At 37.3% G+C, this 25,358-nt stretch overlaps 1 protein-coding gene across 1 annotated transcript in view; it reads right to left on the reverse strand.

The window, feature by feature from the left end:
* Positions 1–2,731: 2,731 nt before the first annotated feature.
* The window catches only part of LOC121407748 (coiled-coil domain-containing protein 102A-like), a 50,887-nt gene continuing 28,260 nt past the window's right edge, over positions 2,732–25,358 (reverse strand). Inside the window, exons 3-9 of the mRNA XM_041598939.1 lie at positions 14,410–15,918; positions 13,676–13,784; positions 10,522–10,638; positions 9,160–9,369; positions 5,003–5,173; positions 4,033–4,136; positions 2,732–2,846 (exon numbers count right to left, since the gene is read on the reverse strand). Of these exons, the coding sequence (XP_041454873.1) occupies positions 2,747–2,846; positions 4,033–4,136; positions 5,003–5,173; positions 9,160–9,369; positions 10,522–10,638; positions 13,676–13,784; positions 14,410–15,641 (2,043 nt within the window). The 5' untranslated portion in view covers positions 15,642–15,918 and the 3' untranslated portion in view covers positions 2,732–2,746. The remainder of the gene's footprint in view (positions 2,847–4,032; positions 4,137–5,002; positions 5,174–9,159; positions 9,370–10,521; positions 10,639–13,675; positions 13,785–14,409; positions 15,919–25,358) is intronic.

The following is a 25,358-nucleotide window of genomic DNA, read 5'->3' on the forward strand; positions in this document are numbered from 1 at the left end:
CTGTCAATAAAATAATAATCAAGTAATCACCGTTGGTGAAGGTGATGGGTAAACTATCGCTCGAGGCAAACGATCTTTCTGAAGCGAAGCTGAAAAAAGATAGCGTGTACATCCAGCTTGCCAAGGAAGTGATAGTTTGCCTCATCACCTGAAATTATTTTATTTTGCGCAAAGTTTACTGCTAACTTCTATGTACACTGCGCACGCATATCTAGATCTTGTGCGATCGTCACTGCATGTGATGGAGAATGATGGACACAAAAAAATGAGGGGAACGCCCTCTTCAGTTTGCGAGTACTCGGACTAATTCATAACACGTTATGAGCCCATGGGCTGAAGTGATCAGCGAAAGTTCCATCACTGCCCTGCCAGTGATGATTGATGGGGAAACTACCCCCTTTATCACGTGACTGATTCTGACCAATCCTATAGCAAGATTCTTAGTATGCAGAATATCAAAGAAATAATTTGAATTCTTGAAGGGTATTTGCACTCAATTATATCACATTGAAAATTTGCTATAGTATTATACATGTAGATTATACGGATTCAGAAGACAAAAACTATTCTAAAATGTCTCCTGTTATGAATTGTCACCATTTTAATTAAAGGCAAAACAAAAATAACGCAAACATCTAAAATTGACGAACATATCCAGACTGATAACCTTACATCAGATTGCTGATGTTACCTTATCTCAATAGATAGTTCTACTCATATTTCTTTCAACAGAAACAAAATTGTATAAACTGTAACATGGAAATGTATCCCAGAAAAGTGTGGAATGTGAAACTGGAATCTGTTTGGTCAGAAAGGACGGAAGCTGTGATTGGAAACTTGAAACTAACATTTCGCTTACACAATTTGTAGACAAAGAAACAAGAATCCTCACAAATACAAAAGGGGCCGTGAAACGGTTTTGAAAGTGGGGGGGGGGGTACTGACCATGCAAAAAATAAAAATCAGATTGTAGTTTTTACGTTTTTGTACACGGTTTTGAAAAAAATTGTAGGGGGAGGGGGCTGAAGAACCCTCAGCCCCCTCCTATTGGTTCCATGGCCCCTGCACAAGATTCAATTCAAAACCACTTCATGAATGCCCACATTCATTTCACATTCAATAAAAGAATGTTTGATACTGAAAGTCATTGTTTATACTAGATAATTACCTTCCTTCAACAGAAATCAAAAGGATAAAAAAACACATTTAGCAGACTAAAAACCATTGAGTTTCTAATCTGCAGTCTAGTTTCTTTTAAACTGACTAGTAAAACAGAGAACTTCATTGATACAAACATGACACTTGTCAGAATTGAATGCTAATTAAAATGAAAGCAATACTATCTCTGCAATAGATTCCAGGCAGAAATCTGGCTTAACATATTTCACAGTGGCTGTCCTTCATTCCTAATTGATTTTTACAATACTGAAATGAGAATAGTAAGCAAATGACGCTGAGTGTGATAACTGCTAAAACTTGGTCCAGACTTTCATTATTCAGGGTGCTTAATCATGACTTCTGCATGTATCCACCCCTGAGGATTTGCTTCTTTGAAATAACTATCACCATTCAAATAATATATCAAATAATGCACAGGTTCCTGTTTCAGGGCTGGCTTTACTAAGATTTGCTACTTAACGTACCAGTTGTCTTGAATAGGCTCTGGGATCAAAAGAGAAAACAAGTGGAATGCCTCTGGCCGTCTCACCTGCATCACGCGGTTCAATATAGCAGCAGTGCTGACTTTGAATACTACTCTAACTCGCACAAGATGTTCAGTGATACATGGTTACTCTTATGTCCACTTTTTATGAACTAGACCAATAAACTTACAGAGTTATGATGGTAATTCAACAGATACACCCAATTCGGCCAAAGTTCATTGACCTTTGACCTTGGTCATGTGACCTGAAACGTGCACAGGATGTTCAGTGATACTTGATTACTCTAATGTCCAAGTTTAATGAACTAGCCCAATAAACTTCCAAAGTTATGATGGTAATTCAACAGATACCCCCGATTCGGCCAAAGTTCATTGACCCTAATGACCTTTGACCTTAATCATGAGACCTGAAACTTGCACAAAATTTTCAGTGATGCTTGATTACTATTATGTCCAAGTTTCATGAATCAGATCCATAAACTTTCAAAGTTATGATGGGAATTCAACAGATATCCCCAATTCGGCCAAAGTTCATTGACCCTAAATGACCTTTGACCTTGGTCATGTGACGTGAAACTCATGCAGGATGTTCAGTGATACTTGATTAACCTTATGTCCAAGTTTCATGAACTAGGTCCATATATTTTCTAAGTTATGATGACATTTCAAAAACTTAACCACAGGTTAAGATTTCGATGTTGATTCCTCCAACATGGTCTAAGTTCATTGACCCTAAATGACCTTTGACCTTGGTCATGTGACATGAAACTCTAATAGGATGTTCAGTAATACTTGATTAACCTTATGGCCAAGTTTCATGAACTAGGTCCATATACTTTCTAAGTTATGATGTCATTTCAAAAACTTAACCTCAGGTTAAGATTTGATGTTGACGCCGCCGCCGCCGCCGCTGCCGCCGGAAAAGCGGCGCCTATAGTCTCACTTTGCTTCGCAGGTGAGACAAAAAATTGCCTAGAGATATTTAGTTTGATACGGTAGATACCAAATCCTTAGTGAGAAGAGACACTTTCAAATGCAGTGATTATCTTGCAAATTCAAACATGAGTACTATCCACTTCTTGATCAGTCAGAACAGGACTCGGTATCACTTTTATTATCATTCCTCTTCAGAGTTGACATTCTCTTCTTGGCAATAGTAAGATTTGAAGTCTGAGTACGTAGTCTACGAGAAAAAAAGAAAATGACAAATACACACACAAAAAAAGTCATTGAGTGAATTCGTGCGAAGAGAAACTTGGATGATTTCTGACCCAATCAGGGTCAAGTAACACAAAGGTTAGAGAATAATCGAATGTTTAATTTCTAGATTTAATTCTACATTGTGGTCAATGCAATTACTAATTATAAAAATGTTCTAAAATGATTGCTAAGGTTTGTGTTACTAGTCCCAGGGTCCTGTAACACAAAGATTGGTGACTGATCTAAAATTAATTTTCACAATTGATTTTACATTGTGATTAATGCAATCAATTATAAAATGTGACCAATTATAAAAAATGTGATTAATTGCAAGCAATGTGTTACGTACCCCTGGTCCCCATCTTACAAAGAGTTATGATCAATCCAATCAATCATAACTCTATGGAAATCCATCAGTGTCAAGATTTTGTCAAAAGGAAATTTGCAAAATATCCTTTGTAAACAAAGGAGAACACACCAAATTGTCAAGAAGTCACTGAATTTTATGAATAGAAATCATATACACTGTATAGAAAATAAATTGAACAAACATGCATTATATCATGTTGACTTTGCTGGCTCTCCATACTTTTGATTGGATCAATCGCAAGTCTTTGTAAGACAGGCCCTTGGTCTTCTGAAGTATGACTGACTACTGATTGAAACATGCAAATATTGATATACTCCATGACTTGCCCTCAAGTTATTAATGTGAAAATATGTGCTCAATCCATTGCTTTCATTATCTTTGAAATGCATCTACTTATCTCTGATTAATCTATGTTAAGTGAAAATTAACCATCATAAAAAGTAAAGCAATAGAGAATGATGATCACATTAAAAGTACTCCAGAAAGGAGGAAGACACATTCAAGCAGCAAAACACTTAATACAAGTCTAGCGCCCTCAAATGGCAAAGGCCTCCCAACCTTTCTGACTGAAAAACTGGGATGATTTTGCTAAAACAATTTCCACAGTAGTCGTATTACAAAGGAAGAAGGATCAATAAAAAAAACAAGAGCTAGGATTGGTCAAAATTTGAGACTCTTTTCTTCAAAGTCAGCAAGCTAACTGGGTGTTATGTATGGCAGGATGGCAGGCATACATTTGGCTCTATTTCTTTCCCACTCATTTAACACCCTTCCTTTATATGATTGGCATTTTTCTTACCTGTTTTGTAGATGATCTATTTGAAGGGTGAGGTTTTCATTCTGTTGTAACGTCTCGTCCAGGTTCCTCTGAATTTTCTTCACAAAGTTTATTCTCTCATCGACCTGGAAGCCCAGAGAAAAAGAGAAAATTTTATAAACAAGGAATACTCCAATAAAGTGATATTTATAATGATATTCATATGCTGTTTACATGTAAACAGTAGGGACAAAACATGGAGATATAGTAAAGAGGGAGGGTAAGAAGGGAAATGAAGAAAAACTGAAAGAGGATTATGGTGAAATCTTTAATCACTACAGCGCAATGTTGATTCCATATATGATTCTCCTAATCTAGAGTGAGAGTGTGGTTGGGGTGGAGGGTGTCAGTTCTCCCATGGGAGAGTGCAATGATGTAAGAATTGTACACTGCTACTCCATAGAGAGCAAGGGGACAGGAGAGAGGGGATGGGCATGGTTCACATGCTGGTACAAACATGTTTGAAATTAGGAGAGATCTACAAAAATGGTCTATTCACTATTGCAACTGCCATCAGACCCTGAACCACCTGCATCATTCATTGTTGTACCCCATCCTCTCTCCTTGTATATGTTTTTTTTTTTTTTGTTCATCCACTCTGGTCCCCATTTTCTCAAGGTCAAATACCAATTATATCCAAGATTATAAACCAAATTATGGTGCCAATTACCATTGCAATTTACTAGATTACCCTATCCTTAAGTGAGCAATATGGACAAAATTGGCTGTTTTCATGTGCAAAGGCCTATGGAGAAAAATTTGCTATATTTCTTCAGCTCTTTCAAATTCACTAGATTGTTTGCTAATCCCTCTTCAGTTCATCCATTCCAATCCCTGTTTTCTCAAGGACTAATACCAATTCTATCTTAAATATTGATTAAAATATGCTATATATTCACATTGGCAACTTCATTATGACCCTCATAAAATTCTGTACCATTTATCAGCTTACCTCATCCTCTCTCCTAGCAAGATCTCTCTTCAGTTCGTCCACTCTTATTCTAAGTTTCTTGACATCTTCTTCATGCTGTTGACATCTGGTGGTGGTGTGGTCTAGCTCGGCCAGTTTGTCCGCTAGCAGCTTCTTCATCTTGTTATGACTGTGCTTCAGTTCCGTTAGCTCCTACAAAGAACAAGGTATGGAAATATTCTTAGTTAATACTCAAATAAAAGTAAGTAAACATATTATCAGGACATTAAAAAGACAAGGTAGAATGATACCCCCCCCCCCAAAAAAAAAATCCAATTGACTTTCAAACAAGTAATACCATTTGACAGGATGTGTCTTACTCTCTAATACCCTTTTTACACAGGCTAAAATGTCCTTAACCCCATACTATAGGTGGGGCTAAATTGCCATTTAGCCCCACCTATCGTACGGGGTTAAGCTTAGCCCACTTTCTTTTTACACAGCAATTTTGCAAAGTGGGCTAACCCCACCTATAGTACGGGATTATTTGGCCCTGCAAAAAAGCAGGGTTATCCCACCAATTGCGGTGCTAAGAGCGATAGTACGGGGTTAAGATCGCATGTGTAAAACGAAAGTGGGCTAAGCTTAACCCCGTACTATAGGTGGGGCTAAATAGCAATTTAGCCCCACCTAGAGTACGGGGTTAAGGAAATTTTAGCGTGTGTAAAAAGTGTACGAGTGAAGTACTTGTACTACGAATGATCGACAAAAACCACTAGTCCGGGGTTAGCAAGTTTCGTGTGTAAAAAGCAAGCATTCCTTATCCGGGGTTAGCAATAACAATTTGGCATGTGTGAAAAGGAAAAAAATAGTACGGGGTTAAGGATAGTACGGGGTTAGCGATAGTCCGGGGTTAAGAAAATCCTGTGTAAAAAGGGTATAACTGTCATACAGTACAGACCACCCACTTAGTCAAGTATAAGGACTGATGGATAACAGACTTCCTTCATGCTTTTTTTAAAAGAATAATTACAGAGTAGAGAATGTTATTAATTTTGCCTATGTGTAAGCAGTTTATCATTACAAGATGTGTAATTGGTACAACACACAGGATTAAGAACCACATGTGTTCTAATTCACAGAATGAAATCTGAATACCGTAACCGTGTATTAACCGCACCCCCAACTTTGGACTAAAAAAAAAAAAATTCCCCTCACATTTACATGCATATTTGAGGTACGAAGAAACAAAATCTAAGTTTTTAAGATTTCAAAGTATCCAAAGAGATTCAAGCGGAAATCTGCTGTTCTTGATCAATTCATCTACAAATGTTAGAAAGAAAGAACGGTCCCGACAATATTGGCAACTTACACACCCACTCACCTCAGTCAGTGTACACACACAGCACTGCCATTACATTGCAAACTACGATACAGTACCAGTCATGCCAGTACATCTTATCAAATTATGATCTGTGTCTTTCCCAGCATAGGAGGAAGAAACATTCACATTTCTTGCATCACAACCTCACAATCACTTCTCAGAAATTTGATGTCTTAGTATGAATTTTGGATACGGGATTACAGGAAGGTTCGAGAAACAAAGAAATTGACATTTTTTCCAGTTGTTTTTTACGGCTTCGTGCCGTCTCTCTTGTGCGTGGTTTACATGGTATCTTATGAAAAGCAAACAGGAAGGAAAACAAACAAGCTGGCGCGAAACGGGACTTTGAATAGCGCCAGCTTAAGTCGCACTATAACCACATTACAACGCAATCTCTAAGCTCACTCAACTCCCGCTCAGCGGTGACAAAATATTACCGAGTATGCTTGGCGTCTCTTTTAAAATTAGCCAGGGAACTTCACTACTTTGAATCGAGAATAAAGTCAAAATTAGTGTCATGAAGGTGGGTGCGTTTGTTATGGACAACATTTAATCAATATTGTAATAATCGCTTTCCATTACCCGCGGCTCATACCCCTCTAAACGACATTGCCTGGGCGGCTACTCCCGGCCACCCGATGTGTTGTGAACTGGCAGACATCGAACATGTACGGGAGGGGTTACGGCGGGTTGGCTCAGACCCGTCACCGTGTATAAACCGCACCCCTGACTTTTGCTTCTATCCCGCCGAGAAAAAGGTGCGAATAATACACCGTTACTTACGGTAGCAGGTGCTACATGTTTAACGTGTCACAAATTCAATCAGAGGAGGGTATAAGTTCGTTTTTAAAAAGGGGAAGACCACTATAGGTATCAGTAACAGTTTGGACCGATTCTAACAATTAACAATTCCTAAAATATATTTTCAAAGAAAAAATCTATGCAAATTATTCAGGCAACAAATAAAATACAGCATCATGTTTTTTTTTATCAATTAGAATTACACATTCTCCAAATGAAATGAAGTGTTTTATGAGCCCTTTTCCCCAAAATGCAAACTGTCAACAGTTATCCCTAGGTGGCTATATTAGATATGTTGCCAAAGAATACCAAGGTTTCCAGAGTCTATCTACTAAAAGTTGGCATCTCCAGTAAATACTAACAGCCATGCAGAGGGGAAACACCCAACAATTATTTTGCTATCCAGGGGGTGTTTCACAAAAATTTAAGTAATCACTGATTAATATACAGTAATGCGCTTTCTTTGAGCCTGATTTGACCAATGTGGAGATGCATTCTATACCTCATGGCGCATGCGACTGGACGATTGTTCACATGTAAATCTTTGTGAAACACTTCACAGGACCATTACCAAAGTTCTACACCTGTGACTAATTAATTCAGTCTGCTGTCTGTTTCCCGAGCTTCCTCACTAGGGAACATTCATGTTATGACAACACCACACCCCTACATGACTTTGTACATACCCTAGACACTGCTGATGTGGTTCATAACAGGCGCACTCCTTGATTATAATCAAAGTCTGGTTTAATTAGGGCATGCACATCAACAGCTTTGGGGAGCATTATTAAACCCAGAGCGAAATTGTACTGAGACCCCCAGGAATTGGAAAGGTGTGGAAAGGGTAAGATGAAGGTCTTGAAATTACTGGTCAGATTTTACTCCTCAATTAAATTATGATTTCTCTCAATTTATCAATTCTCTCTCTACTTATCTCTCACAACTACCCCACCTCTACCACCCCCCCCCCCGAATGAAAACAACAACAGAAATGACTAGGCAGATCGTTGACAGTACACAGTCAAAATTTGTAAATGAAATCTGCAACTTCTTCCAATGATTTTTTACAGCTAAAAGAATTTTAAATTTTTTTTAAAAAATAAATCAAAATGTCTGAAAAGGATTTACAATAAGGAAATATCCCACCCCTTCAAACTAACAGCCGATTGTGTGCCATAACCATGTGGGTGGTTATTAAGATGTAATCTCTATTATTTCCTAGTTATTAAGTTGGCAATGCAGCTGTCATCTTCTGCTCAAGGTTGAAGACAATCAAATTAACACACATTTGTGTTTGGATTGATTGAATTTCCTTTCCTCTAGTTAAAACAGTCCTAGTCAGATTTTCTTGTCAATGATTTTCACTGAGAATTGTTATAATCTACTATAATCCTAGAATCTGATTGGCGGAGACCAAGTCTATCACTGAAAATCACTGATTAAATGCTTCATGAAATGCTCCCCAGAGTTATTAAGGAAGGATATTCAATAGTAATGATCTTGGCACAGATTCTTTGTTCCTTTTATAAGCATGACAGTGAACTTCAAGTTTCCCTTGGGCTAGTAATTCAATACTCAAATCAGAAATATCACAACTTAACTCACAGCAAGTAATTTTAGACTTTGGTATGAATTCCAACTTAAGCAAAATGCCTAAAATTTACTCATACTTTACATCCCAAGCCATTTATCTTAAAGGGCTCATTGATGGGAATAGTTTGTTTCCCCACTTTAACGAGAGTAAATAGCAGCTCCTCACATCTTTGTTGTGAAATCAATAAAATAAAGGCAATATCGCTCTTCTTATCGTTCCGGTGACAATTGCTCCGTTATGAATTCCAAACACTAATTGAATGACTAACTTAAACCCTGGATGTAGACTATCCCTTACCCTAAACCTAACATAAACCCTATTGCAACCCTATCCCTCACACTTATAAGAAATCAAGTCCGGATAAATATCCTGCAAGCAAATGTTGTGCCACCCTCTTTTACATATACCACTCAGTCTTACCGCAGACTTAGCTTTGAGATCCTCCTGTGTGTTCTTAATAGTATTCTCCATCTCCATGGTGGTCTGTTTGCTCCTGATGGAGATGGTCTCCCTGAGATCCTCAATCTCAGATCTCTGCTTCTTGTTCTCCCGCTCCAGGTTCAGCTTCTCAGTCTCCAGGCGCTCCCTCTTGCCCCATTCCGCTGCGTTCTCCGCCTGGAGCCTCTCAAGCTAAGGAGAAAAGAAATACGTTTGATGACAAGTTGAAGTTGGTATAACAGAGAGAATGTTTTACCATAATGAAAAGATGGTCATTGAATATTTCAAGTACACAGTGGCGGGAAATTCCAGTGAAAATTGACCAGATGGCCAGGAAAGTAAAACATCTCAAATAAATCATCACTGACTTCAGAAAAAAAAGTATTCATTAATAATTTGCACCCGGTGTTAGACATTATTTTGTAGGTTCAACTGTGATGAGAAATGGTATGAAAGAAGTGCCCTTCAAATTTCTCTCATCCTAAGGCTATAATTGCAAACTGCAGCTACGCGATTTCACATTGGTAGATCTTGACCTTAAAAGTCATTAACCCACTAAACCGACTAGTTTTTCTTTCTTCTGGTAGACTTGGTACTTCACACATGCTTCTAATCGAGGGAACTGGCCATTTTTGTATGAATCGTAAGAAAATGGCCGATCGAGACTGGGGTAGAAGGAGAGAACTTTTCGGGGTTTTTTGAGGTTCCAGTTTGTGCCCAGATGTCAGGAAACTGCCACTCGTTAGACCTTCATCCATATAATCGTGGTAAGTGCTTGATTTCTGTTTTAACTATTTATTTGGAGATTTTGACCATACTTCACGCTAGTCAGGTGAGTATGGAATTACACGTACATGTAAGGTCCTGGGCTCCCGCCCCCGTAGCGGGCGGGAGTTCCCTGGGTTAACATGCTGCCAGTTATGCTTACTTGTTCCACTTTTCTTTTCTTGTTTTATCATTCTAATGGGCTACAGTGAGGCTTACATTAGACTAGAATTTTAGTTTTTCATATTCATACCACTATTTCAATTTTTTAAAGTATGATTTTACAGGTTGAAATGTTTATATAAAACGTTGCTAATTTTTGTTTTAAGTCGGATTTCAAACAGCTTGTGTAATGTGTGCCAGGCTTTAGAGTACTGTACCTCTTTCATTCTCATGGGGTGCAGTGAGGCTTACATCAGACTAGAATTTCAGTTTTTCATATTCAATCCACTGTTTCAATATTTTTTAAAATAAAATTTTACAAGTTGAAATGTTCATATAAAATGCTATTATAATCATTTTTTAAAGTCGGATTTCGAACAGTTTGTGCAGTGTGTGCCAGGCTGTAGAGTACTGTACCTCTTTCCGTAGTGCACCTAGTCTCTTATCCATGTGATTCCTAGAGCTGGCTTCATCTTCAAGGTCATTAATGATTCTACCTATCTCCTGTTGATGAGATGTCTTCAATAGTTGCACCTGGGTTTACAGAAAAGGAAAAATATGATTGAAGGTATCCATATGTATTTCCCTACAATGTATTAAAACCCAAACACCTAAGAGATGAAAAGCAGCAGAAACCCTGATTCATACTTGGGTGACAGCTTCTACATAACAATGTTATGCTCATTATCACTTCATAAAACAATTCCTATCTAGCTAATAATAGGCATAATCATGGCTACAATCAGTCTTATGATGGCACTTATCAATTTTCCATTCTTTTTCAATATCATTAGTCATACACAAGAAATTAACATATTTGATAAATTATCACCCAAGAAAACTTTCTTTAATCCACAATTATGACAATTTCTTTTGGTAAGCTTACCAAAAAAGAAAAACAGAATTTTTTGTGACTGTGGAATAAAGAATGTTTTCTTATGTTTACACACCAAACAGATGAACCTTTTCAGTAAATTATCACCTATTCTTATTTATAATTGTGTCTAACTTATTTCATGACTTTACATACAGCAAGTACATTCTTTGTTTCATTTCAGTCTGCATCCCTACCCATAACCATTAATATCTGGTATACATGTGCCAATGTATAACCACTGGGATGAATACGACTTTGTTTAAAACCTTGTTTCACATGACAATGAGGAGAAAATATACATGTAAATATTTCATATAATGAAATACACAATAAATAGTGAGTGAATGTCATTAGTCCCCTCATTTGCATACCGACAAGGATGTGCATATAACTGTTTGTTTAAATTAAGAGAAAAATTTAAATGTCATAACTTTCTTATTTTACATACAATTTTAATGACATTTTCATTATCATGTTTGTTGATTTTTTCTCATTTTATTCAAATCAACACTTTGTTGGGATGAACTTGTCCTTTAAAAGTACCGCTAGAAATCGGCTTAGCATGGTTTTAATTCTACCAGTGGGAAGGCATCTCTGAGATGATGAATCTGTTTTTCTATCATAAAACGACACCCGAGGGTGTGGGCTGGAGGATATGACGTCATGTCTGTTTACATAAAGACCCTGTATTCTACATGAGTAAACAGAGCCGTGCTGTTTGACAGCACACTACAAACTAAAGCGTCCATTGGGAAGATTCCATAATAAAGGGGAACACATTCACAGCTTCAAGTAGAGAAGCAGACTCATGTAAGATCAATGGTGCTCTCTTCAATCACGATGATTTTATATACGGTACAATAGAAAATAATTTTCCTTCATCCAATTTAGCAACGAAACCCCAAGAATTTCATGTTGTATCATGTCCCATAACAATTCTTTGACTACCTGTTTACCTGTTTCACCAGAGAACAATAGATTCGGTCCACTGAATCTATTGTTCTCTGGTGAAACAGGTAAACAGGTAGTCAAAGAATTGTGACTGGTACTGTATGTTTGAAAATAATATTTTATTGAAATAATAGTACTTTACAAATATGTTGATGTAACATTTGATTCAAGAAATCCAGTTACAAGTTTTAGCAGTAAATATTCCTTTGATTTATTATAATTAAATTTGCTATGCACTAAATTCAATTATGATACCAATCTACTTTTTCTTTCTTATATCATGTGCATTCAACATTTCACCTTGATATTTTGTTGAATCATTGCATTTTGATTACATCCACTGATACATTCTATGTGCACAATATTATATGATTCTACATTGATTTATTACTCTTAATACAGATTACAAATCATGCAGCCACAGGGCTTCTAGGAAAGGATTTGAGGGTTCCATGACATTTGATCTGGCGATAATCAATCTGCTCTAAATTCCACACACTAATCAACTGAACTAATTTTTGCCCTGGGTTAACACACTTTACCCTGCCCTTAAATAACCCCCTATTGCAATGATTATTGCAACCCTAACCCTACATCTTAGATGAAATTAAGCACAGAACAATTGTTGCAGGAGCGAATGTCGTTTCACAGATTTGAGAGCATAGCAAACATAATATTTACTCCACATTTACATATCAGGTGCATACATTTACACATACGTCAACATAAAATAACTTAATTTGAATCCGTATACTTTCATTTTCTTTCATATTAGGAAAGTTGGTAAAATATTCTTGGTGAATAAGGAATCTATGTATCTCTTAAAAGCCAGTCAGAATCTTATGTATGTCTGGAAGCACGGAAGACAGTGACAGTACACCCTTGAGTCATATGATAGTCAGCATCACATTCATGTATGTCAGGTTCAGATGAGTAATCCCGGTAACCTGAGAACACCATGTCTCATCTTCGTCCCACACCTGCCGTACGTCCATTACAAACCCTTCTAGTCCTTCATAAAAAAACCCAAGTGGCTCATGAAAACCGAGGATTGGAAATTTAGGAAAGCCATGAGAAGCGCTGAATGTATCACATTGCGCATCTTTACCGGCCTTGTCAATGTAAACAAAAGCAACTGACAGTCTCGTCAAAGTCCTTGGAGATTCGCCGTGAAACCTTAGACAGACGCACAGACAGGAATAGCATCTCGGCGTCTCGTTATCACCAGAATACCAGAGTATGCTCTTAGAAGGGGAATTATATACCTGGGATTACATAGAAGTCATGAGAACTATTTTTAGTTTCATACATAACCAGTATTGGTTTCCTCCAGGTTGCTGTCCTATACAAATGGAATCTCTTACTTCGCTTTTTTTCCCCTCAAGAGATGCATTTTACTATAATTAACTTACTCCGGGAAAGCACTTTCAACAGAGGATGAATGAATTAGCCATCCACATTGAAATCAGCAACATTAAAAATTAAACCTTGAGTACATTTTATAAATGTATTAAAAAGAATGATGAAATAATAATCTACAGAAATCCTTTATGACCTCCAATATCCTAACATGCCATAGAATAGAAAGTTGATGAGTTGACTTTTTGAAAGTTAACATTCAAAATGAGCAGCAAATCTTCAACAATGATTCATGTCCTTTTAGTAAGTACCGTTGGAGATATGAATAAAGATAAGCTGCCGGGGCTCACATGCAAAAGAAAATGGAATATAATCATTATTTACCTCCCTGATTGCAGTGTCCTTTGCCTCTTGAAGATCTGATGTTCTGATCTTCAGAGATGATACCTCTTGTTCTAACTTGTTAATGGCTTGATGAAGGGTGTCCTTCTCTCTGATGGTGGAAAAATATCACCATTAATACTTATCATAACATTAAAACTGATTGACCAAAGATGACAATTGTGACAGTAATGATGGTGAGATAGATGATGGTGGTGAGATAACGATGATAATGGTAATGTGATTGTGATGATGATGCTGATGAAGATGATGATGAAGATGATGATGGTGATGAGAAGATGATGATGATGATTGATGATGATGATGGTGGTGATGACGATGATGGTGATGATGATATTGACTTATTTGACTATGTTAATGATGGTGATGATGATAAACTGACATACTATCAAGTAAAAGATCATGATTCTTTGAAACATGAAAGTTCCAATAATTTGTATTCATCTCCACTTTAATGGGACCATCGCTTTGGTTCAATATGAATTCAGATCAAAAGATATCAGAATTTCCCTATTCTTTAAGGCTACAGTTATAAAAAGGGAGTATTTACATCTGCTTTCAGAAACAAATTTAGAATTTCCCATTTCTATTTCTTTCATATTATACTCAAATCAATGTGTGTCTTTATGTGTAATGCTATACTCTTTTAGTGTAGAGTATGCACGTTAAGTTGATTTGATTAAAAAATATATATAAAAAAACATCATTCAACTTACTGCCTCTCCACCTGGATGGTCTTGGAAGCCTCATCTAGCTTCATCTGCAGCATGAAAGCCCTCTGTTCAGCCTTCTCTTCCGATGGTGATGGCATCTCTTTGGTCTTACCTCTCCTGCTTGGGCTATCCCTGGAGCCGTGGGATGAGGAGCCCTGGCTTCCTCTCCTGCTGTCCAGGTTTAAATCATGGAGCCCACCGCCCAAAATGAAGGAGCCATTACCCATTATGGTGCTTGAAGTCTCATCAGGACCCCATCCAGGAGAGGTCTGGATCTCCATGGGTCTGCAGATTGGAAGATCGGTCTGGCTCATGGTGTCACAGAGGGTCACTTCCTGCGATGGCAAATCTTGTGACTCCATGAGCTGTGAGACAAAGTCCACTCCCTGTGGCGGAGCTAGGTCTTGCGGAAGCTGTATCACACCAACATCCCTCTCTGGTAGATCACTGGCATGGTTCACATTGTCTAGAGGGGAGGCTTCAACGTCTCCTCCACTGCTTTGTTTGATTTTAAGGCGCAACTGCTCATTGTCTACAAGAAGTCCATGTTTCTCTCGCTTTAGTGATATCGCTTCTTTCATGGTTGCTTCTAGCTTGAGTCGTAGCTGCCTGACCTCTTCTCTGGCTTTGTTACGCTCAGCACGAACCTTACCCCACTTCTCCCTCCAGTTTGCTGTACAGTCTGACCACCATCGCATTGTCTTCTCCATCTGTGCTGCTCTGGCCCTTGCTTCCTCCAGCTCTCTAAGCCTCATCTCTTCCTTGTCTTCCATAGGATTGTCAAAGCAATGAGGTGGAGTGCCACTTCTGCTGCTATCGCTTCCTGTCCCATACCCCAAACTGTGAATCCTTGTAGCACCGACATGTGTCACATCGCCTGCCTTCGGTGGGCCTCCTGACATTAACTTGATATCTAATGGATGTGGCATTGTTTCACTAGGGTCCATCACCATCGGTGCTTTATGCGGTCGCGGTGCATGAATGTGTGAGCTAACATGAATGGGTCCTGACGAAGCATGCTGCAAAGGGGGTGGAGGCTCTGCAATGCTCAGTTCATGGTTGGCGTGGATATTTCCTAAACTATGTGCCTTTGTTGATCGCCCCAGTTTTGGGCTACTCATTGGTTGCCCTTTCATTGGATTTGGTGGAGTCCTGCTCCTCTCCCTGCCCATCTTTGGGCTCCCTGGACATTGTACCCTTGTCCCCATTTTGGGGGATCCATTCATTCTGTGCATGATCGCCTACCAATTCTACGAACAATACACTCCTGATGATTCAAAAAGAAAATCAAACACTCATTGCTTTGATCCACATAAATTCCCCTTCCTCCCGGACTAATTTGGCATGACTTGCATCCAGCACTGATCCACCGACGAAATCCTCGCGAGACACGGTTACGAAATGAGATTTTTGTCACTGGTGGTCACAGAGGCTTGCTGAACTCTTAAACCATTGACAGGCCAACGAGCACCTGATGGCAGCTGCTTTGTGGTTTGGGGTTGTAACCTGACCCTGGATAAAGAAGAGAGCGAGAGAAAAGAAGACAGGAAACTATGAATAAACCTCTCTTGCAAATGACTAAAAACATCTCTACGGATCGTTAATACAACAAGGTGAAGGTGACGGGTAAAATATCACCTTTTCTGCTCCCCACTCTCCACTACAGCTCATCCCCAAAGCTTTCAACAAGGATTATATATCTAAAGTTCATTATCAGCTTAAAAGACCCCCTAAATTTATATTATATCACAAGAGCCATCCTTCAATCACTCTTTTAGCACAAATTATAGATAATAAACACTGTCAAAATCTATGTACATCGCACACTGGGCCAAGACCTAATACTGTATCTTTATATTATAAATTAAAGAAGAAAACAGAAGTAAACCAAAGTCTCTAGAATTACTTTCTAATGATGAAATAAAAAGAAATTCAGTAAAACTGTGGCTTTGGCAATGTTGGCTTTACACAAGTGCAATGGAACAGGAAGGGGGTACTTTTATCATGCTAGTAGGTCCATGCTTTTATCATTTTTTTTTCCACAAAATTTATAAATGTCCCATCTGACTGTGATTCTTTGAATGGTCAGCCCCTCCCTCTTTTCCCCTTTTAAAACCACTTTACAGCCTATGATTCTAGCTCGTATTATTCAAGCTTCTCTGAAACAAATGCCCAATCGCTAATTTCCGTTTATGTGATATACATCACACTGTCAGCACTGTTTTGTACTATATATATACATATGAATTTCCAAACCAAGTCATATTTTTAATGTGTGTCAATGTGTGTGTGAATCCAATCAGGCCAAAAATACATTTTTTTTTCAGGGACTACTTTTCACAACCTACTGCTTTAATCTGCAATTTTGGATAAGCTTTAACATTGCATTAAATGTAGATTTTCGGGGGCTCTTTTTATTTTCTAGGGCCTTTTTGAGCATTTCGGGGGTGACTTCGCCCCGAGCCCCCATTGTATTTTTTTTCCTGAATCAAATGGTGATGACAATAGGATGTCACTACATATGTTCATACATGTATGTAATGCTGTAACCGATTTTTATTCCAATTCCCGATCCGATCTGATTTTCCCCTTTTTTCTACATTTTTCCGAACTCCGATTTTTGACCAGTGGGGAAAAAATCGGATCGGAAAAACCAAAACATAACAAGACAAAAAAAAAACACGTGGCGACATGTTTGCCGTCAAAATGCGCTGGTGATTTGTTTAGATCTCAGACAAAAGCGGTGGAAGGAAAAGAAGATAAAGGAGAAGAAAATTATGATTTGTTTTTATCTGTGATATTAGCGGAAAGGCAGGTGGAGAAGAAGATTATGATTTGTTTTGATCTCCGACATAATCGGGGAAGAACAAAACGATAATGATGATAATTGGTGATAATTTGTTTTGATCTCCGACAAAAATGGAGGAAGAAAAACAACGAAAAGACGATATGTTTTGATCTTAAGCGGAGGCAAATAAGATTTAGTTGAACACGCTGACATGCGCGGTAATATTTACGACTATCTGACTATACGTCCTCTAAGAGTTTACCATTACCTCCGCTATCACTACGATGTTGTAGAGAAGGTAAATATCATGGTGAACAACTCTGGATAATAATGCGTCTTTTTCGGGAGGTCATGCGACCTTTATGAGATTACGATTACCTCACGATGTTGTAGAGAAGGTGAATATCATGGTTAACCAATCTGGATAATAATGCGTCTTTTTCGGGAGGTCATGCGACCTTTAAGAGTTTACGATTAACTCCGCAATCACTACGATGTTGTAGAGAAGGTGAATATCACGGTAAACAACTCTTGATAATAATGCGTCTTTTTCGGGAGGTCATGCGACCTTTAAGAGTTTACGATTACCTCCGCCATCACTACGATGTTGTAGAGAAGGTGAATATCACGGTAAACAACTCTTGATAATAATGCGTCTTTTTCGGGAGGTCATGCGACCTTTATGAGATTACGATTACCTCCGCCATCACTACGATGTTGTAGAGAAGGTGAATATCATGGTAAACAACTCTGGATAATAATGCGTTTACCGTGATATTCACCTTCTCTACAACATCGTAGTGATGGCGGAGGTAATATCATGGTAAACAACTCTGGATAATAATGCGTTTACCGTGATATTCACCTTCTCTACAACATCGTAGTGATGGCGGAGGTAATCGTAAACTCTTAAAGGTCGCATGACCTCCCGAAAAAGACGCATTATTATCCAGAGTTGTTTACCATGATATTCACCTTCTCTATACAACATCGTAGTGATGGCGGAGGTAATTGTAATCTCATAAAGGTCGCATGACCTCCCAAAAAAGACGCATTATTATCAAGAGTTGTTTACCGTGATATTCACCTTCTCTACAACATCGTAGTGATGGCGGAGGTAATCGTAATCTCAAAAAGGTTGCATGACCTCCCAAAAAAGACGCATTATTATCCAGAGTTGTTTACCATGATATTCACCTTCTCTACAACATCGTAGTGATGGCGGAGGTAATCGTAATCTCAAAAAGGTCGCATGACCTCCCGAAAAAGACGCATTATTATCAAAGAGTTGTTTACCGTGATATTCACCTTCTCTACAACATCGAAGTGATATGTTGTAGAGAAGGTGAATATCATGGTAAACAACTCTGGATAATAATGCGTCTTTTTCGGGAGGTCATGCGACCTTTAAGAGTTTACGATTACCTCCGCCATCACTACGATGTTGTAGAGAAGGTGAATATCACGGTAAACAATTCTTGATAATAATGCGTCTTTTTCGGGAGGTCCTGCGACCTTTATGAGATTACGATTACCTCTGCCATCACTATGATGTTGTAGAGAAGGTGAATATCATGGTAAACAACTCTGGATAATAATGCGTCTTTTTCGAGAGGTCATGCGACCTTTAAGAGTTTACGATTACCTCCGCCATCACCACGATGTTGTAGAGAAGAGGCCTATCGTTGATCGGCGGTAGTGTCGCGCGCTGGAACGTCATTATCTTATTTTCCTTCCTCCGATTATGTCGGAGATCAAAACAACTCATCATCTTCTTCCTCCGCTTTTGTCGGAGATCAAAACAAATTCTGCCATCAGTGTAGCGTGCCGCATTTGTCCACGCGCCGGCCACGTACAAATTTTAATGTATTTTTTTGTTTTTGAATATCTTCCGATCCGATATCCGAACCGATTCCGATTTTAGGAGCAAAACTTCCGAACCGAACTCCGATCCCGTAATTGCTCTAACTTACAACATTACATGTATGTATTGCTTGATTTGCTTCAGCAGAAAGAGAGGGGGAAATATTCAGATGACACATGAACTACAACATTCAAACATGTTTTAACCCCAATCAAGTCAATTAAAGGGAACCGGTTGCAGAGATATATCTGACATCAGCCCTAAAAAGGTGGATGGATCAAAAGAAAACCGCATCTTGACAATAAACGATCATGCCTGTTACGAATGGTAAATTGCGGTTTTCCCCCCTCTTCATATAATATGGACAGGGATACACTGACATGTTAAAACAGAGGTTTTGGACATCAGGCTTATACTTGCAGAAAACCTCAGGGCCTCACGATGGCCTTGTCATCTATTAATTCTTGTGATGATTTAATGTCTATCAATTATATAAAAAAAAAATGAATCTGTCAGTGATCTCAACTGACCTCTGTGTGTTTTTTTATAGAAAGGCAGGTGCACGATACTCAAACCATATTGCCTAATGTCTTTACTGTAAAAGGCATGTATTAGTTAATTACTTGTCTCCCAAAAGGTCATATTCTAATTTAATGTTGATTTTAATAGGTCAATTTTGCAGCATATTCTTCAAGATAAACTTTTCAATATCAGGCCAGTAAACCTAGATATTGTGTGGACTGTGGAGATTATGAACTGATTTTTTTGAAGTTAAATAAAAAAATATTCATTATTACTATAGAAGGATATGAAGATTAAGAAAGAAATGGACTTTACTACAATATTTGTAACCTCATTGCAAATCTTGCAATTCAACAAGTGCGAGAAGTGCCTTCAGCGTATGAAATACTAAGAATGATCATCCTTTGACAGGGAAAGAATACAGGTGATGGCCTTTGAAGAAAGACTAGTGTACAGTAACAGGTGGTGAAGCATGGGACAAAGTTGATTATATATGATGGACAACACACAACCAATCAGAATATCATCATGATTGACAAGGGTTGAAAATAAATTAACAGGGAAAAATAGCAGTACTTATGAAGAAGCCCCCAAAAATGAAAGCAGAAGGGCTGGCATTCAACATTTATGCCCCCCCCTGCTGAAAAAAAAGGACCCTAGGCATTATCAATCATTTGTCCAAAGAGTCCCTTCAAAGACCACATTAATGCATACAATCTAAAAGCAACTAAATGTAATTTATGTAAAAAAATAAAGATCTATTGTTGTCAAAATAAGAAATATGATATTGGATATATCATCTAAAAATTATGGAGTATACCATACGAAAAAAACCCTCAAGATTTCAGCACATCATTCAGATAATAAGGTTAGAGGTCAGATACATCCTATGATCACAAAATAAATGAATCATTAAACATCTAAGTAAAAAAAAAAAGAATCTGGCAGTGAAAAGTCATAAAAATATTAGAAGCCATTAATCCACAGGAACCTGATTAAATATTAATGTTCAGTGCAATAAGGTAGAGTTCGAACTCTCGCTCAGCTTCAGTCTCAACCTGTCATGAATAGGCAATATCCAACGGCACTATTACATCAATTAATTAACTGTTACCCACTTGTGGTTGACGTTCTCAAGAACAGAGTCACAGATACAGTTATTTATAATCTTAGGGGTAATTTCATCAGTCCTCGGGGAAGATTCTCAAGATCGTCTGATCAGAATAGGATACATCCCTTCAATGTGGTTTTTACCCAATGACAGAAAGGAAATGAACTTGGCTAAAATTTAATTTCATTATGTAATATTATTCCGAGGGAATTTCATTTAGAATGGGTGGAATCTGATCGTGCAAAGATTAAACAAGTCATGTTTCTAAAAACAGATCTATGAGGTTCATTTGGGTTAAGCAGATTATCGCTGTCAGGTCGAAATCCAAAGTTCTGTAAATTGTGATCCAAAAATATTCTGACACCCTGAACTTCAAAATAAGATTATCATGAAATCCTCAAGGAATGTTTTATTGAATATTCATAAACCAGAACCTGAATGGGTATCTACTTTATTTTGAGCGATACTGTATTAGTAATCAGTTAGAAATGATGAATACAACTACTTTGAATAAAGATGAAATTGGTTGTATCCCTTAAATATGGTTTCCAATTGGTGGATCTCCTTAAGCAGTCAGTCCGCAGCCCGTCCGAAAGTGCTCTATTTTATTCAGCGGTATGCATAGCCGTCCGTGGTTATGCATACGTAATGAGCTGTGAAGACGAACTTTCCGATCGGTGTTTTTTGCTCTTAGAATCGTTTATTCCTCACAAAATTGGTCTTATTTTATAGATAAGGCTTTGAAATTTCTGATCAATTGAATAAAATGCACATTTGACGTATTTTGAAGACCGATATTTAGCTTAGAAAAAAGGATTTTTTTCAAGAAATATGTGTGAATAAACGGAGCGTATTTTTGCATAAAAATCACACTTGCGTCAAATTGATATTATAATCAATGTAAAGCGTAGACATTCTTCTTTACGACTAAAAAAAAATTATGAAATTTCATGATGTAGCAAAGTCAGGAACCACAAAAAACCACGGCAATGTCCATCGCAAAATGATTGGAATTGCAGTACAATTGCCGACACGTTCTGATTGGTCAACAGCGGCGCACAGACTTACAACATTTTATATAGCATAAAAAACCCGGAAGTGGTACGAAAGCGATCTGTGGCGATTTGCGTAAGAACTTTGTTGACGTGTGCAGGGACCCTGGTTCGAACCCGAGGAGGTGTTTTTTTTTTTCGCGGGGGGGGGGGATATATTTTGGCTTTTTCTTTAAATCATATTCCTCCCCCGTTCCTACCCAGCTTTATTCTCTTTTTTTTTTACTTTCATGTGAATTTCTATTTAGGGCTGTATTATTAAATCATGGAGCTATGAATAAATCTTACTTCTTCTTAATCACTTTTGATTTTCAGGTTCTTGATTACACTTATTTGGGCAGAGGTGGGAAGGGAAGTGAGTTAAAGGTCAAGTGCACATCAACAAAAAATTCTTTGAATAAATAGAGAAATTTCCCTTTTTTAACACAAAACAGTTATATACACAAAACAATGGTATGCAAATAGAGTTGATTATGTCATTCACATCACATTACTTTCTAAATTTTGGTTGCATTTTATTATATCAATTTTAGCAAATTTGTTATAAAAACTCTTCGAGTCACAATAGGTTACATTCATGGAAACTACAAATGTTAATGGAGGAATTAAAATCTCTCAAAATTTGTCAAAGAAAATCAAAATAAAACATACATGTCATGAACTGTGAACAGGTATGAAACAAAAAAATACACAAGTGTGTGTGACATAATCAGTTCTGTAATTTGCACCTTGACCAAGATGAGCATATAATTGTTTAATGAAATTAGGCAAATTTCTAAATGTCAAAATTATAATTTTTTAAATTTTGAATCATGTTTATTAAATTTTCTGCAATACTTTATTTTTCTTTAAATTCAAATTACTTTTTTGTTGGGGTGGACCTCACCTTTACTCTTTGCATGGAATGTAGGGAATGCACATTAATATTTATCCACGAACAAAATTGTCTTAAAGTGTGCAAATCAGTAATTGGACACATGTTCACTTTCCTTTCATCCAGGCCACTCCCTCACATCCACCAGGTTTACAGTCTTACAACAAAAATGATGAAGTAATCATAATACCATCACACCATAGCTCCATGATCACACAACATTCACACAGTGCTTCGCAACAAATATTTCACTTCTGTGCGCACATGCAATAATTACTGTGGAAAACAAAAACAAAGCGTAACCAAATTTGAATACCATTTAAAAGGACAAATATATTATAACTTGAGAAAAAATTGTGAACATACATAAACACTTAAACCTTCAGCACATTGGATAACATTAACAGAGTTGCTTGAGAACAAAATATAATTATGGGGCATTGCAAGAAACTTATGTTCAATTGCAAATCAACTACATGTTTGTGTTTAAGCAAAGGACTTACCCTTGATTTTGGAATGTGTGAATGAGTAGAAAGTTTCTTGCAATGCACCATTAGTAACATTAAAACTGTTCTTTGGTTTTGAATTGTGTATTCTTATTTTTGTCAAGCTGTATTCCTATCAAAGTCAGTATTCTTAGTCCTCTCCAAAACTGTGCTCGAATTTTCTTGTTTCCAATATCAATAAAGATCAATTTTCTGTTGTATCATTATCACTTCAAAATTTGCAAACGAAAATTGGCTTTGTCCAAATCAGTCCGACCAGTACATGATGGTTCATCTCCCAGAATGAAGTAGCGAGCAGGGACCAGAGTCAGCAAGTGTGCAGATCTGTGTGTAGAAGAGACAAAAAAGAGATAAATAATCTAAATTACTAAATAATCATTCAAAGTACATGTATGAATCATTTTACATGTAAGAGACTAATACACGTAGTACTGTACTGTCTGCGACAGCCACATTTTTTTATTTGAACAAAATGGTTCATAAATACTACTGAGTACGGTAGTACCAAACTTTTTAGTTGACTTTAAATTGTTTATTTTCTATAGAGTAGACTGTCTAAAATAATCATCATTTCATTCTTAACCGCAGCCTGTGGCAAAAATCATCATGGGACTCAACTTCGACTAGGCCTAATTATTAAGAAAAAGGTTAACTTTTTTTAAACATAAATCAAGAAATATCTCAATCTATAAAAACTTGATGGAATTCGGAAACCTGATAATCATTAAATAAATTTTAGAAGACATCTACTTATTGAGCTTCGTTTATATTAAGTCTTAATTACAAATAAAAACAGGTCCACCGTCCACAGACACATAAATAATGCGAGCCATCTGTCATTACAGAAGTTTCAACGTATGGGACCAAAGACGAAATCCTACCAACCCGCGACGAACGCAATTTTAGCATTATTTCGCGCCATCGTAGAGTGAACGCGAATGTTACTTCCGGGTAAAACGTAAATTTCTTGATTTTTAGGGTATCATTTTCTCTAAAATAAAAATATAAGGTGAGTTTGCGTCAAATTGGTTCTGACATATTTTGAACAGTGACTTTTCTTCTTTATAAAAAACCCCGATCGAAACAATTTGGTTATGTAGCAAAGTCAGGAACCAAAAGTGAAATTCCGACTACAAAATCGTAGTTAAAATATTACTAAAATAAGCATCAATTAAACAGGTAAAAATGGTAGGTTGAAAATGTCGAAATATGAAAAATTATATATCAAAATGTAGATGAAGGCCTTGAGAATAACTTACCACAATTCGTTTCGACGTAAACTGAAGTTAGCGACCAGTACAGAGCTATAACTTCAGCCCCTCCAAATCACTGGGAAAATCAAGCCAAATTGATCGCACGTTTTCCTTCGGAGACCGCTAGAGGGCCGCTGAATAAATCTTCGTGAATATGCTCATTATCGCGCGAGCTGCGGTCTGACTGTAATAATGAGACACATTTGCAGGTGCTCTATACCGAATGCTATCAATTACATATGAAATATGATTCAAAGGGAAGAATACACTGATTTATTTTTTAATACATAATTGCAAGTATGTGGTACCATTCCAGAATAAAATCATTATGCACTCTTAATTGCCAGTGCGATATGAACAACAAAACTACTGTTGAAATCGTAAACTAGCATTTGATAATAAAATACATAATGCTGTACCATCTATCAGACATTTTGACTCATGTTATTAATTTTTTTATATTATTGATTTTTTTCAAAGTACAAAAAAGTATAAATACAATTAACAGTTTTGCCAATGAATATGAAGAGCAAAGTAAAATTGTTTAAACCTTATCAAAGCTACATGTATGGACATCAATGTGTTAGAGTAGTCTTTCAGAAATACTAGGGTTCAGTGAAATAACACACTCAAACAGATTTGACTAAATTAACCTATTTACAATCTTGCAAAAGGCGGACATCCCAAACTGTCCGTACCCTTGACATGGTTATATATGAAAATGATTTGATGCAGAGAAATCAGATTATGACTCACTGCCAGAATGGGTCATTCTCCATAGATCGTGACGACGGCATCTTTCTGAGAAGGAGGATGGAATCTATCTCATCTCCTAAAATGGATTCATCTTTCAGTGAATAAACAAGCCAATCAAGATATTATAGCTTGACTCAGTGAGTACTGTCAAGCTTTGGAAATATCCTAAAGTGCACAATCACAGGCAGTTGAACATGTACATGTTTGAATAAGGGAGATACTGTAT

The sequence above is a fragment of the Lytechinus variegatus genome, chromosome 2 (genome assembly GCF_018143015.1).
Source record: "Lytechinus variegatus isolate NC3 chromosome 2, Lvar_3.0, whole genome shotgun sequence".
NCBI classification, from domain to species: Eukaryota; Metazoa; Echinodermata; class Echinoidea; order Temnopleuroida; family Toxopneustidae; genus Lytechinus; species Lytechinus variegatus.